Source organism: Clytia hemisphaerica, unplaced genomic scaffold (assembly GCF_902728285.1).
Source record: "Clytia hemisphaerica strain Z4C2 unplaced genomic scaffold, Clytia hemisphaerica genome assembly, whole genome shotgun sequence".
Classification (NCBI taxonomy): Eukaryota; Metazoa; Cnidaria; class Hydrozoa; order Leptothecata; family Clytiidae; genus Clytia; species Clytia hemisphaerica.
The window spans coordinates 987,183-1,001,299 of NW_027104297.1; the positions used below are offsets into that span (position 1 = coordinate 987,183).

Consider the following 14,117-nt stretch of genomic DNA (forward strand, 5'->3'; position numbering starts at 1 on the left):
TTCAAAATTTTAAGAAATAAATGGCAAGTCTTGTGTTTTCCAATTTTTAATTTTCTTAGTTAATTCCTGTTTTGAAAAAAAAAATTCTATATCCTGATTATGTTCTATATGCATAATAATAAAGTTTTGTTATTGATGTTAAATTTTCTAGAAATAAAAATAATTACAACACGTTTTGAGAAAAGTTATGTTTAAAACATTTTTCCTATATAAGTACTATCTACAACAAAATATGATTAATTATAAGTAATTTCAGTATAACCCTAAACTGCTTTCTCCAGAATGGTGAAAAATAAGCAACAAGCCAAAATTGGAACACAATATTTAACAAGAAAATTTCCTTTCATAATAAATATATATTTACAGCTTTAATGACAAAACATTAATCTCCGACTTCAATACATCATAGCTTCTTATGAACACTCTGACATTTTCGAACACCTACACGTGGTCGATTGGTCCCATGACGAAGACTTTCTGGAAAGTATGATTTGTTTTGTGTTTCTGTAGCATAAGACTAAAAATAGAAAAAGTTAAAAAACACCATTAAGAAAAACCACATGAGGTTGACACTGGTAGCTCTCTACTCTATAAAAACACATCCATCGCTTTATCCTTGGAAGCAACACAACATCAACAAACAAATAAGGAACTTATAAAAGCAACTAGGTTTTAAGTAATATACAAAAAACAGCACAAGAAACATAGACAGCCTCAGATAATTTTCATTGTCCAATACAAATAGAAAAAGTTATATGATGTAGGGACTAAAAAAATTTTGTCAAAGCACTTGCTGAGATCACATCCTTCATAATATTGAGCAAAACTACATAGGGAACTCACGATTTTGGATTTGACCCTTTTGGGTATATCTTCTCCATCAATGAATAGGTCAGCACGTTTGACATTCAAAATGGAAGCATCTTCAAAACGAACCTGTAAATAAATGGTTTGAATAAACGTTATACCACAATTGAACCTATTTTCTCTGCTGTGGGAAAAACCCTTGGAACATTGTACAAAAGAAAATTCCATGTATTTTTGGAGGAAAATTTCTATACTTTGAAGGAATTATATCATACAATATCTTGTGTGAGAATATATTTATCAAAAGAGAATGTTACTTAAAAAACAAATTTACCTGGCTAACAGTATCATACCAATGGCCAGTGACTTCTGCTGGATACGACAGAGAATCTGTCCATAAAACATCCACACTGGTTCCATCTGCCTGTACCTGATTCTTTGCATCCACATTCTAAGGAACAGACAAAACTAAAAGTAAACAAACGTGAAACCCCTCAACAAAAGACTTTGATAACAGATTCTTGTCAACCTGGGTTAGCACCATGAATTTAAATAAGAATGAAGAAAAATGATCTTCCGGTAACTTGATTACTGATCACATCAGAAAAAATGTCCAATTTCTGAATTCTAATTTTTACAATCAGCAGTGGTTAGTAGTTTCTATATGATAAAACGTTATTCAAACCTGGATATCTTCTGGTGGTAGATCAAAACAAAAACTTTTATCAGCAAATATCACTTTGTAATACAACACAGTGCTGACTGTAATAACACGCCCTTGATAGTATCTACAAAAATGGAATATGTCAAAACAAACAGGTTCACAATAATAACTCAAAACTTAAATAAAACTTTTATTCTTGACAGCTTGTAATTTGAAGATGAGAGTAACCATCTTAGCTACATATCATATTAAAAAACGTTATCATATTAAAAAACGTTATTGAAATTAAAACCGAAACAAACTGATGTATTAGATTTACCTGCCATTCTTGTGCTTTGCATATACAAGATCCCCCATGGTAATGCTTTGCAGTTCCCTCTTGTTGGTCTATAGAAATATAGAAAGGAAAAATTTCTGATAGCTTATAACACAGTCACTTAAGTTTTTCATATTCGTAAGTAAAATATCAAGGGAACAAAAACAGAAAGAAAAACATTTAGTATGAAATCAAATAATTTATTGAGTAAAATTGACCTTTTCAACATTATTTTTGGCACGTTTGGAATGTTTTGAACAAAGTGTTTCAATGAGCAATGGCCAATCACCAAGATAGAGAGGTATTCCATTATGAAGACTGCAAGTGACATGGAATGGTGTGGCACACTTCCCACACTGGCACTGAACGCAAGAGCTTGTAATACTTGACGATGGTTTCTTTAAATGTGAGCAGTATATACAATGCTGAAAAAAACAAAGATTGCATTGGTAAATCTAATCCAGCTCAACACAGCCAGCCTCGTGATTATTCTCCAGGATTGTGATCCATTGAAGCTCGTTAAACTCTTGTTTAATCTTTCACCTTTCACACCATTAGGAAGTTAGTATCAATAGATAATTAAATAAGATAAAAAGAAAGAAAGTCCACTTACAAGTTTTTGTCGTGCAGGGTTGAGTTTAGTAATATTGATTCCATCTCTGCGTTGTTTATCTTCAAAAAATACTTCCGGTAACGCAATAGCACAAACAACATGGCACCAATTCTCGCATGTTGTTCTCTTCAGTGCTCCCCCACGCATCATGCAAAGACAACATGTGATATCTGTTTCCAACTCTAATGGAAAGAAGAATAATGTGAAAAAATTAATACCAAACAAAGTATAAAAGCAAAAGTGTGAAACCATGAAAAATAAAAAATCCTAATTACTAAGCTTATCGCCATCTACGGGGGAATATATCCATGTAGTTTGGAAATACCTTCAACAGAACAGGCTTGTGAAGTGACATCTACAATTTCATCAATTCCACTTTCTGTTTCTTCCTTTTTGAAAAAGTTTTGTTGGATAGCATTTTGTTGTTGAAGATGTTGGCACTTCTGGCAATACCATTTAGTGTAACGATTGTTGTTATTGTTATTATTGTTAGTCATGTCTACTCCATAACACACTGAAAAAGGAAGACATTTTTTTTTAATCTTTGCAACTTTGCAAAAAACTATTAAAGAGTTGCATTTTCCAGCAGGAAATCATTTTGAGTTTGACTGAGTAAATATTGTCAAATAAAATAAGAATTTTTTTTAGCAGGTTTGTCTTTGTCTTGCCTGAGAGTTTTGTCTCGATCCTTCATAGTGAAAAGAGCATATAACGTTTTTAAACTTGAGCAAAGTTTAGATTCCAAAGATAGATAAAGAATACTCACCACTATGTACAGCTACATGACATTTAGCGCAAAATAACAATTTGACATCTTGTTGTTCTCCATCCGCACCAAACATCAAATTGAAAGCTGTTTCAATGGTATCTTCTTCAGAATTGTTTGCAGCAAAACACAATTCAGTGACAAGGAGTTTACCACATTTTAATTCGGTCAATGTATGTCTCTTATTGGATTCTTCTGCTTGCTCACCATGGAGATATTCAGCCTGTCACAAAAACAGAATATATAGGATAGGAAATCTTTTAGATAAGAGAAGAATGTAAATATCCCCCTTTTCAACTCCCTTGCTCTTTTTAGTGATAGGAGCTATCCATTGAAAAGAAGAAACTGAAGACAGGAACTCCCTGACATTATCAAATCTTCCATTGCCAGAGCAGATAGAATATAACATGCAAGAGGTGGAAGATTGAAAAAAAGACGAGGAGTAAATACGTGGGCATTGTGTTGTACAATTACTCTAAGCTTTAATTTTGAGGTTCTGGATATTGATTCTTCTTCAAAATGATTGTTTCAAGTCATACTTACATCTCTTTGACTAAAGAAGACACAAATGGCACACTTTGTTTCTGTTTCTGACAGAGTCCTGTTGTAGGTGATTTCAGCATTCTTCTTTTCATCTTCAAACTTCCATATACTTTTCAAATTCATGGCTCCTTTTTAAACAATAATGAATAACAATTAAACACAAATTTTACATAATATAATTTACAGTATTGCAACCACCTTTGGTAAATCTGAACAAAAAGTTCAAAGTTATACAAAAACTTGACAAAAACTTTTTTCTTCCAATTGGGATGGAAATCTAAATTAAAAATCTAAACTGGACAGATTTTTGTCTATAGAAAGGAAAGTTGCACCACTGAATTTAGGACTTTGAAAATTTGTGCTTTAAAAATGACAATGCAACAAAATAAAAACATTAAAAGTTGAAGGTTACTTTGAGCTGATGACAAGTTGATTTTAAGAGGTTTCTTGCTATCAGTTCCATTGTGTTTGTTTTCTTTCTTGATTTCCTTTTCATCTTCACTGCTGTCACCGTGTAGACACTCCTTTATTCGCTGCCTTTTACTTGTCCTCTTCTGTTTGATCTGTTTGTGTTTCTTTACTGCACTATAATATCACAACACGAAAGTGTTATATACAACATCTCTATTAAATCACCAACAACGAGCCAAAGTTTTTATATGATTTTCTCTGTTTAAAAAATCTTTTAACCAGTCTATTTATAATCAGACATTTATTACAAGAAAGGTACCAAGTATACATGAAAGAAAAGTGGTATAAGTTGACCCCAAAACAGGAACGTGAAAAGTAGATTTTTACAATAAATATTGCTTTTTTCATTAAAAAAGTCAATAAAAATTTTGTTACAAAAACAGTTTTTAACGGTTTAAAGTAGGTTATAAATAAAAATCATTAGATGCATCTCAACAAATAATGCATTATACTATACAATAACATATTATCATTTTGCATTATATTATGAATCGTTAGCTGTGTATGTATTAAATTAGTTATGTCTATGAACAAATTACTTTTTACAGAAAAAAAACAAACTAAATTACATTTTTATATTAGTAAATAAAATTCCATAAATAACATCAAACAAATTTTTGCAATTGTTAAAGGCGTGAGATGTTTTCAATTTATTCAAAAAGCTTGGTTAAAAAGATTTTCAGCATTGATTTTTAAATGGATTGAGAAAGTTCTCCCTCCTTGCACCAATTGTAGAACACTGTAAAGAGCTTTGGACTTTTACAAAGAAAAACGTAACAAAATAAATCTATTCAAAATTTCTTAAATTCTTTTACCAAAAAAAAAACATCCAAACAACAATGAACATATTCCAACATCTTAAATTTTTTTCCCCAAATTATGTCACCTGGTAGACAATTTTTGATGTTGTTGGTTTTTAGATGAAAGTTGACTTGTATTGCTTGCCATCCCCATCAATCTTGGACAATTTCAGTCTATGGCAAGACATACAAAAACAAAATGTCATTCAAAAGTTGTTTACAAAAAATCTCAAGAAAGCTCTTCAAAAGATTTTACAACCCAACTTTCATACTAAAACCATTATTCAGATGAGGTTATCTATGATTAACTTTATTAGATTTTATTTTCTGTACTACTTTACTTTTAACTTTTATTTTTTGCATTATTACGTTTGAGTGAAAAATTTATGGTAGAAAAAGTTACATTAATTACAAATAAGTCTCAGACCATTTTTTCCTGGCAAACTTTCAAGAAAAAAACAAACAAAATTGGATGAGTCCAAAGCATCAAAACTTTGACATTTCCAAACTAAAGAACCATGAACTTTTTCCTAATTAATGTACCTTGAACTAATTTTGTAATTCTGACCATGAAGAGAAAATTCCTTGTCTCAACAAAATTAGTTAATCTAAGTTAATGCCAAAATTAACTTTTTCATAATTTTCCAAAATAGCCTACAGTTTCAAATCAAATTTACTTTGCAATTAACCAATTGACTTTACTTTTTACTACTATTTAAAAATTGCTTACGTCAGCAAAAAGGTTATTTTGAGTTTTTACTGTTTCCAAAATTAGTTCATTTGAGGTATTTTGAAATTACATAGAACAATTAATAGAAGGGTTCAAGATACATACCTTTTTGGACGAGTCCTTGTTTCACTATCAGGTTTTCTGTATTGCTTCTTTGCCACTCTAGCAAGATTTTCACTATATTCTTCAGAGCTTGATAGTGGAATTTCTAAAGAAAATAATCAGACTTGAAAATCAATGAGTTCATTATTCCCCAGTAAAAAAAACCCATCTTTTAGAAATAACGATGACCTTAAGATAGCAAGTACATGTGTTAAATGATCTTCTTTTTATTGTGTACAAATGTTGAAATGAAAGGCAAAGAACTTATCTGAAACTTTAAAATATGGAAAACAAAAAATTAAATACCTTCTTCAGTCTCAGTATCAATAATTTCTTCTTCTTTTTCTTCTTCGTCACTACTAACATCGTCATCTTCTTCGTCATCCTCCTCTTCAGAGTCCTCTTCCTGCGATGAAGAATCTGATGACGATGATGACAGATTGTTATGTTTCTTTTTATTTGCTTGTTTCTCCTCTATTCGCTTCTGTTGTATCCTTTTCCATTCTTCAGGCTATAAGAATATTTAAAAAAAACATAAGTAATGAAAATTATAAAATATTTTTCATTTCAATAACTCTATGTTCATGTGAGTTTGTAGTGGTTGGTTAAGCTTCACAAGACTTTTACCTGAAATTTTTTGATGAATACATCCATGTTGATTTTGACTGAGTCACGGTTGCATTGACACTGAGAGAAAAATAGAAAGGTTTTATTCAAAATAAAATGGACTGAACTAGAATTTTGCACGTAAAATCTAAAAGTAATACGATTTCACACTCAGAACATACATTTTATTGAAGTGTCCTTTAAGCATACATGATCAAATTCAAGCGTGAGATATCTTTTTTGAATTTGGGTTGCAGCCTTTATCCCTTTGCACTCTACAAGTTAAAAAAACCTTTTACTTACATGTTTTGCCTTTTTACCAAACTCTATCCATCTTTCTGAAGCAAAATTCGTTGATTCAGCAATATTGAAACCCAAATTGAATCCTGCATGGTAGCCATATGGGAAAGTAACCATGAATTCACCTTCATTGTGTACAATCTATTAGAAAAAGAGATTCTACTGTTTAACTTTCTCAGAGGTTCTAATTTTGTCTAATTTTAGAAAGTTTCATTTCTATTGACCTTGACACTCATCTCCAAGAATTGGAGAATTGATGAAGCATTTGACAATTATCTTACACATTAGAACGCTTTTAGCTTTGTATTGTATGTAATTTAGTAGCACTGTTACCTTATTCACTGGTATTGAAAATTTCCTCAATATTTGTGGAGAAATCAACGTCATCTTGTGCCTCATGAATTCTGAACAATCTTGAGCAGAGCCAGAAAAGAAACCTAAACAAAATCGAGATTTTAAAATTTTTTGACCCCAATTAAAACATTGTTTTTTACTAATAATAGGGTAAGTTAACTAAAAAGAAAGAGGCAAATTTCTTGTCACAAACAGAACTAAAACACTCAAGCCAAGAAGTGTCGATGATGAAAAGAAAAACTGCAATTAAGCCTCAAATTTACCTTTCGCAAGAGTTTCAAGTCTCTTTCCATGTTCAGGAGGTATGGAATACCTTAAAATAAAAAGAAAGAACAAATCAGTTATACCATGCAACATTATGAAAACCATAAGAGACTGAAACGTGCTACCAATACTGGGATTAACTCATGTGTTTGTTACCATACTTGAAGGTGCAAATGTTATTTCTTGTTCAGTAAGTGTATACTCTAGGGGCTGAGTTAGGTCTCGTATGCGCATCGGCATATAGTCATTTTTTCTTTTGTTCATGAAAGTATAGTCCTTGAAGAGTCAGAAATTTTATGCTGATTAAGAAAAAGGTCCGAACCATGGTCTGGAAATTTTGTTATCAAGAGATACGAAGTACTTACGTTTTCTAAGTTTTGAAAACGAAAGTACTTCATAGCTCGAGATAGCAAAATTTTCAGACCATGGTTCGGACCTTTTTCTTAATCAGCATAAAATTTCTGATCGATTGGTATATAGTATGCAGGGTTTTAGCTCAAAAAAAATATTTTTCTTAGGCTAGCACAGCCTAAGAGCCCATGTGACGAAAGAAAGTTTTGAATCCGCCATTATGGATATCGAAATTCATGTAGAAAAATAAATTTTCCTGAATTTTATTATTTGAGCGGTAGGCAAGACCCTCCGAAAATTTCAAGTAAATTAAGTAAGCCAATCAAATGTTACAGCCACACAAATTTGGAAGCAAAAGTAGTTATTTCAAAAAATCATAATCGAAAGTGCTTCATATCTCCAGATAACGAAATTTTCAGATCATTGTTCTGACATTTTTCTTAATCAGCATAAAATTTGTGATCGATTGGTATATAATATGTCTATGTTTAAAGTTTAAAAAAAAATTTTTTCAAGCAAGAGGGCTAAAAAGGGTTGAAAATCTAAAATCCGCCATTATGGAAATTTGTGCCTGATCCAAATAACGCCACACACGTTTTCTGACTCTTCAAGGACAATTCTTTCATGATCAAAAGAAAAAATGACTATACGCAGATGTGCATATGATGAGAACTAACTCAGCCCCTAGAGTAGTAAGCAGGTGTAAATTAAACAAATAAAAAAGATTTTCATACCAAAATTTAGGGGCTCCATGATGCAGGTAGTTGATACTATACAAATCCATGTCTTCTGTATGCCATGGAAAACATGCTTTCCACATACCAAAATACAAGTATGCTGTGTTAACACCCAAAATTTTTACACTACAGTCTGAATTCAGAGTATCTAATATTGTGTTTAAAGAGTTTATATTCCAATGTTTGACGTCTTTATCATAAATTGTTCCAGGGACATCAGCCCCGTATATTGATGGATTGAATGTTATGTTCTTCCAAAACTTTCTCTCGAGTTCATCTATGCTACCTTCTGGAGGTTTGTGTCTAAATACAAATTGCAAAGATTAAAATGTCATACTTATTCACAGTTTCAACTAAGTGAATGGGGAAACAGCCCATTAAATTAATTGCGTTTTGGATAACAAATCTAAGCATACAGTAAAATGTTTATGAAGCACCTACCTTTGAGGGGTTACTCAAAGTAAATGCCCTTAAAGGTCAGAATGAGCATGATGAGAAAAAGTGCACTCCAAGGGTGTAAAATTCGACCACATTTTCAAGAAAATGCATCGTAAGGGTTGATCTTTTGCCCAAATTTGGCTAAAGTTTTTCTGCACTGAAAGGGTCCAATTTGAAAGGCCTAATTTTGGACTGCACATACAGTCATTTTTGAATAGAGTGCCCCCCCCCCTGGGACCTATCATGAAATATTTGACAGAGAAAAGTAGTTGTAGAGAAATGCAGCGAACAGACATTTAAAAAAAACATACTTTGGAGTTTCTGCTAATTCTTTCAAGTTCTTCACTTGCATTGTTTTCTTTTGGATGTTTATGAGTTGAAAAAGACCTAGACAAGTGAGGAATTGCATCAAGTTGATTAAAACAGTCATTGTGTAGGGATTAGCAATAAAACTGAAATCCTCGGAGGTGACATTTAAATGTACGTATCTTTTGGGCTTTGTAACCATCTGACAATTATGAACCATGATCAGTTGCTTCAAAACTTCTTTTTTGTAAAAAATGTATTTCAACAATATGATAGATTGGTGGATAGGACTTTGATAGGACACAACAGCTAAAAGTGACAGGAAAGCTATCTAAACTACAGCAAAAGACAGTAGCAAACCAAAAAGTAAAATTTGAATACCTTGTTGACCAGACACAGTTTGTTGGATTGGTGTTTTAATTTCCATCTCTCCTATTCTTTTCATATTGTATCTTCTAACAGCTTGCCACTCTTTTGGTGGAATAACCTACACGGATAGTTTAAAATCTATAATTAATAATTGAATATTCAAATGGAATTTTTCCCAACCACCAATCAAGCAGTTACTAAATTTTCCATTTTTCATTTTATATTTTTTGAGTTCAGGACCACAGATTGAAGCTGTAAACACCCAAGGGACACAAATCTTTTCCCTGGATTACACTACATACCTTTGCATCAAAGCAAATCAAAGCAGAGAAACACAAATCACTAATATGTTTACCTATTACCTATTACCTAATGACCAACACCTAGTTTTATTTAGTATTCAGAAGTACAATTTTATCCTTGGTGGTTACTGTCATTATAAGAATGTTTTTGGCAGAGGGTGAAGATAGACTTCAGGTTCGAATTATAAATTTAAGGAGCTTCGCTATTTTTCGAGCGAAGCGAGGTAAAAAAAGGAGCGCCGTAGGCAATTTTTTTTCACTGCTTGCGAAGCTTATTTAGTATTTTGCGATGTTGTTTGGAAAATAGATTAACGAATGAATAAAATAGCGAAGTAGCGAGTAGATAAAGCAATAGATAAACGAATGAATAAACTAGCAAAGTAGCGAGTTGATAAAGCAATAGATAATATGTCTTATGAAGAACGACTGCGTGAATTAGATCTTCCTACGCTCGAGTTTAGAAGACACTTTTGTGACATGGTCCAACTTTACAAGCACATCAACTATTACGAAAAAGATACCATCCCAAACAAGATAGCCCGTCGAACGCGACCAAACAGAAGGCACAACTTTGAGATGATTCCAAACTTTGGAAGCGATGGACTCCGTGGTGTACAAACGAATTCCTTCTTTTATCGAACTATACCAACCTGGAATAAATTGCCAAAAGATGTCGCTGAGGCAAAGACAGTCAAAGTCTTCAAAGAAAGACTCAACACTGCATGGAGTAAACACCCGAAAAGATTCAACACAAGACAATTGTAAAATACGTATAATCACGATCAGTTCTAGAGGCCCTCGTGCGCCTAGAACTTTGTTACATTATAATAATAAACGAGTGAATAAAGAAGCAGAGTGGCGAGTTGATAAAGCAACAAATAAATAAATGAAGAAAGTAGCGAAGTAGCGAGTAGATAAAACAATAGATTAACGAATGAAGAAAGTAGTGAAGTAGCGAGTAGATAAAGCAATAGATTAACGAATGAAAAAAGTCACGAGGTATTTTCTAACTTCGCATTTTTGAGTTAGAAAATCTTTTTTGGTTGCTAAATCTAAAATTCACTTTGCATTTTGCGAAGTGCGAAGCTATAATTCGAACCCTGGACTTATTTCAGGGATGTCATTTCAGGTTGAATAATTAAAAGTTTCAGTATCACCACAATATTAGGGGGCTTCCAAAATGCCAATTGAGTTGGCATTCCTAGGAAAATTAGCAGTAACCCTATATTGAGAGGTATTGTCAATATTTTTACAAGAATGCAGGTATATACACTGTTATTTGTGGGATTTGAAGGTGTTTTGGCAATTTGTTGCGTTGGGAATTACTTTTTTATTGTTTATCGTCTTGTGTATTGTTAAAGTCTTTTTAATTATTAATTTTTTACGTTGTAGCTCTTTTTATAAGCTTTTTCCACTCGCCTTTTCTGTATGCACTCTTATCAAATCGTGATAGTGACAAGATGTGTGTCAGGAGAAAATCGTTCTTAACTTTTAGAAGCTTTTCAAGCATTTAGTTCTAATCATTTTGGATTTTTGCATATGGTGCATTTGTTTGTGGCGAGATATCTTTCGTAGAGATATTATGTGATGAATTTTGTAAGTATTTCATATTTTAGTTTCTTCTCTAATTTACTTTTAGATTTTGACTATTTTCTACATTTAACCTGTATTCTTGTGATTTTGTCAAACCGTGACCGTTGTCCAGAGTTCGTCCTCGCCCAAACAGAAGGAATAAGAAGTATTTGAGAAATTTCTGACCAACATTCCAGTATTACAAGAAAAAATTACCTGCACTGTATTCTGGTATTCCGTACACTTGGAAGTTCCCACAAAGTATGCACAAAAGCATAACTAGGTAACATGTATACTAAATATTATCTTGTCATTAACTTAATGCTGGAGTCAGTGGAATTTATAATTTTTGCTATATCACTATATCATGTTGAATAATTAAAAACACCAGCAAATAAAACAATGACGCGTTGATGCATAATTACTAAAATGGCAGTATATATGGTATTTATTCATATCTTTGACAATTAGACTTCTTTTCTACTTTCCCAACCTTTCTTTTAAATAGTCGTAAAGGAAAACATGAGGGTCTTTTGAATAACTTATTACTCTAGCAGAAATGATAATTTCATCTTGTTGATTTGTCTTTTACAACACAGCAATTACCTAGGGACAAGATGATTTATCCTTTTTGTACTCAATACTTAATACTTTTTGTATTCAATAGGCCGTTGCGTTCCCCTAAACAACTATGCTGAAACCTTGTCAATTTAGACTTAAACTCGTATATCAAGATTACAGGATCTCGAGTACAGGCCAATTTTACTTTCGTTTTCAGTGGTATTCCTTTTCGATTTCAAGTCAACCAAATGGAACAAAGGGTATTTTTACTTTTTACTTTTGTTTTATGCTACCCATTGCACCCTTTGGGCCTGAAATCCAGGGGAATGATTTTCAGAGATTACTGATTGCCGGTGTGTGTGAATAATCCCATATGCTGCAAGGATTTCTTCCTGGCTGCTGAATGTCACCTTGCCCAAAATTTCCCATTAACCCAATCCCCACCTTTTCTAAAAAATCCCACCTGGATTTCAAGCCCAAAGGGTGCCCACTATAAGGCGGTCATCGAAAAAATGCTCTGTTCGCGTCGCAACAGGTGTTAAAAATGCATGCGGGCGGACGGGCGGTCAAAAACATTCCCAGGTTTTTTTCTAATCACGCCAGTAACTCAGGGGCGGGTGGTAACGCGAGCAAAACAATTTTTCGATGGTCGTCAGAGCAATTGAGAAAAAAGCTATACTTTAAAAGAGCAAATTGCTTTTCCCAGTTTTTATTCCGCATCTCCGCACCGGAAAATCAGCGGAAAATTTGATGCGGGCGGGTGACCCAAATAGAACAATTTTTTGATGACCGCCTAAGGGGCCGTCGACAAACGACTTTCCTTTTTTTTAACGGCCTGAGGCCGTTAAGGTTCAGACCCCCTCCCCCCCTACGTCTTAGCGGCCAAGAAAATTCTTCAAAAGTAAATACTTTCACTGGTCCATGGCCGCCATGTTCTTTCGATTCGTAATCCTCAAAGTTCTTCTTTTCGCACGGAAAAAACATGTGGTTTTGAGCCGTGACCTTTCAATTTTGAAACTCCAAGCCCCGCAGCAAGTCAGGGCGGGATGGGTGGAGCAAGGAGTCAACTGAGGCGGAGGGAAAAATTGCCGACTTTCGTCACGTGACCAGTCATTTTTCTCGTCGAAGCATTAATTGGTGACCGGGAATAAGGTGAATCGTGTGGTTGCTTTGGTCTTAGCCTTTCTTCACATGTTTCTACTTTTTGGACTGATGAAATTTGTAAGTGAGACTTTCCTTTTTTTTTAAACTTTTTTAACGGCATTGCAGTGACCCCCTCCCACCCCTTACGGCCAGAAGCCGTTAAAAAAAAGGAAAATCGTTTGTCGACGGCCCCTAAGAAGCATGCAGTCAATCATCACAAAGCTTTTAAGAATCATCACAACCAAAATGAAACGTATTTATACATCAAAACAAGTTATATACCTTTGCTATTCCAGCCTTATGGGCCCCTTTTGATTCCATATAACGTATGTAGCCAGAGAAATCCTTAAATTCTTCATATGATGGAGTAAAAACCATGATTTGACAACCTTCATTGTTTCCAGCCATCATCGACTGCTGATCAGTCGTGGTCAATTTTGTGGGAAATTATGAACGACAGTTAGAGCTTTAATGGGTATAATAATGTCATATCAACTGTAGAAAACTGTATGAATTGTCTTTATTCATCTTGAAGTTAAATTCTTGTAATTTTTTAACTTGAATTCATCAACCTTTCCCCATTTCTGTTTTTTTTCAATTCGGAATCTTCTCGAGTCCTTTCTTCCACTTTTTACTCGCGACTTTCACTTTTTCAGCCAGACGTGAGTCGCCAATGGAACATGTTGTTTACAATTTTATCCAATCAGCTTTCAGCATTAAAGCTTGCATTACACGGTCGGCGTTTTCACTTCCAATATTTAGATTCTCAGAGAAAGAATGTCATTAAGTGATAATCGCTGCAAGAATAACATGTTTCCACATTGATTTTGCATCTAAAATCTATGAAGATGTTTTCAACTAGCTCTAATGTAACTTTGCAATTGCAAAATTCATTTCATTTAGTTTAAATAGAGTCTTAAATATAGCTAAGTTTTCTAACACTAAAGAAATCCCACGAAAATATATTTAATTAAGGATTTTTCAATGAAATTAAATCTATTT

At 33.3% G+C, this 14,117-nt stretch overlaps 1 protein-coding gene across 1 annotated transcript; it reads right to left on the reverse strand.

Moving 5' to 3' along the window:
* Positions 1-30: 30 nt before the first annotated feature.
* Positions 31-13,769, reverse strand: LOC136817316 (lysine-specific demethylase 4A-like). Its single transcript, XM_067073660.1, has 21 exons — positions 13,398-13,769; positions 9,550-9,655; positions 9,174-9,249; positions 8,422-8,727; positions 7,336-7,385; positions 7,052-7,155; positions 6,722-6,859; positions 6,440-6,499; positions 6,119-6,323; positions 5,816-5,918; positions 4,122-4,294; positions 3,710-3,837; positions 3,167-3,389; positions 2,726-2,914; positions 2,401-2,582; positions 2,006-2,212; positions 1,791-1,858; positions 1,493-1,595; positions 1,142-1,258; positions 844-936; positions 31-517 (listed from the first exon to the last, which is right to left on the reverse strand). Exons 1-21 carry the CDS (start codon positions 13,524-13,526, stop codon positions 404-406), a joined length of 2,874 nt encoding a protein of 957 aa, XP_066929761.1. The 5' UTR covers positions 13,527-13,769; the 3' UTR covers positions 31-403.
* Between the last annotated feature and the right edge of the window lie 348 nt (positions 13,770-14,117).

Excerpts from the sequence above, each read along its gene's own strand:
- LOC136817316 (XM_067073660.1), bottom strand. The coding sequence starts at position 13,526 with ATGATGGCTGGAAACAATGAAGGTTGTCAAATCATGGTTTTTACTCCA. Across the intron at positions 5,919-6,118 it reads TGATACTGAGACTGAAGAAG|AAATTCCACTATCAAGCTCT; the intron begins GTATTTAATTTT and ends TATTTTCTTTAG. Across the intron at positions 1,859-2,005 it reads CCAAAAATAATGTTGAAAAG|ACCAACAAGAGGGAACTGCA; the intron begins GTCAATTTTACT and ends ATATTTCTATAG.